Raw genomic sequence first — 1,069 nt, 5'->3', positions numbered from 1 at the left:
TCCACCAGCACTGCCTGCCATCACCCCACGCACCATCACCATGCTGCCACTTGCCCCCACACCCCACCCTGCAAACCCCACCAGGACATTGCCACCCCTCTCCCCATCCTCTATCCTTGCAGCCCAGCCCCCCACCATGGTGTCCCCATCCCACAGACCCGTGACCCTACCGGTGTAGGCGATGGGGTGGGTGCGGTTGCCACCACGGAAGAGCTTGAGCGTGGGGTAGGAGGTGATGCTGAACTCGTTGGCCAGGGCCACCTGCGCCGTGGCATCCACCTTTGCCATCCACGCCGGGCTGGACTCATTCCGGGCGGGCCTCATTCCTCAGCGTGGTGGCTGCCTGGGCAAAGGCAGGGGCCAGGCGCTGGCAGTGCCCGCACCAGGGCGCGTCTGTGGGCAGGGGCAGTGTCGGACTTGTAATAGCTGCCTGAGCCTGGTGGGCTCCAGCGCCTGCCCCTGCCTGTGTGCCCCATGCCATGGTCTATGTCCCACACCCCCACCACATGTCTCTGCCCCATGTCACCACCACACGTCCCCCACCCCAGGCCTCTGCCACATGTCCTCATCCCAAGCCCATGTCCCTGTCCCATGCCCAACGTCCCTGCCCTGTCACGTGCCATGCCCTGTTCCCGGGCAGTGCCTACCCCTGCCCACTTCCCACCCAATCCTGTACCCATGACCCTGCCCACGTTTGGGAACACTTACAGAACTCCACCAGCAGCAGCTGGTGCTCAGTCAGGGCACGGGCAAAGTTGTGCTGATGAAGCACCAGGACGCCGTCCTCCTCCTTGAGCTCATCCGAGACCACCTCATCCTCCTTCTCTTCCTTCTCCACCACCACCTCCCCACCTTCCTCCTCCTCACCCCCCAACACTGGGCCCAGCCAGGCCAGCACCAGTGCCAGCACCAGCAGCCAAACCAGCCGGGCCCCACAGCCCCGCATGGTGCCACCGTCCTCCCCAAAACCAGTGCCCGGACAGAGAGGACCCAGATAAGGGCCACCAGGCGGGAGGTGCCCGTCCCCTGGGGCTCGTGGCCCTCGGCTACTGGCTGCTCAGCCCCGCCG

General features: G+C 65.9%; 1 protein-coding gene across 1 annotated transcript in view; it reads right to left on the bottom strand.

Moving 5' to 3' along the window:
• PDIA2 (protein disulfide isomerase family A, member 2) overlaps nucleotides 1-946 on the bottom strand; it is a 3,149-nt gene extending 2,203 nt beyond the window's left edge. Inside the window, exons 1-4 of the mRNA XM_009995519.1 lie at nucleotides 899-946; nucleotides 709-829; nucleotides 333-393; nucleotides 171-298 (exon numbers count right to left, since the gene is read on the bottom strand). Coding sequence (XP_009993821.1) covers nucleotides 171-298; nucleotides 333-393; nucleotides 709-829; nucleotides 899-946 — 358 coding nt within the window. The remainder of the gene's footprint in view (nucleotides 1-170; nucleotides 299-332; nucleotides 394-708; nucleotides 830-898) is intronic.
• Between the last annotated feature and the right edge of the window lie 123 nt (nucleotides 947-1,069).

Source organism: Chaetura pelagica, unplaced genomic scaffold, assembly GCF_000747805.2.
Source record: "Chaetura pelagica isolate M959 unplaced genomic scaffold, ChaPel_1.0 scaffold124, whole genome shotgun sequence".
In the NCBI taxonomy this organism is placed as follows: Eukaryota; Metazoa; Chordata; class Aves; order Apodiformes; family Apodidae; genus Chaetura; species Chaetura pelagica.
This window is presented reverse-complemented; position numbering and strand designations above follow the sequence as displayed.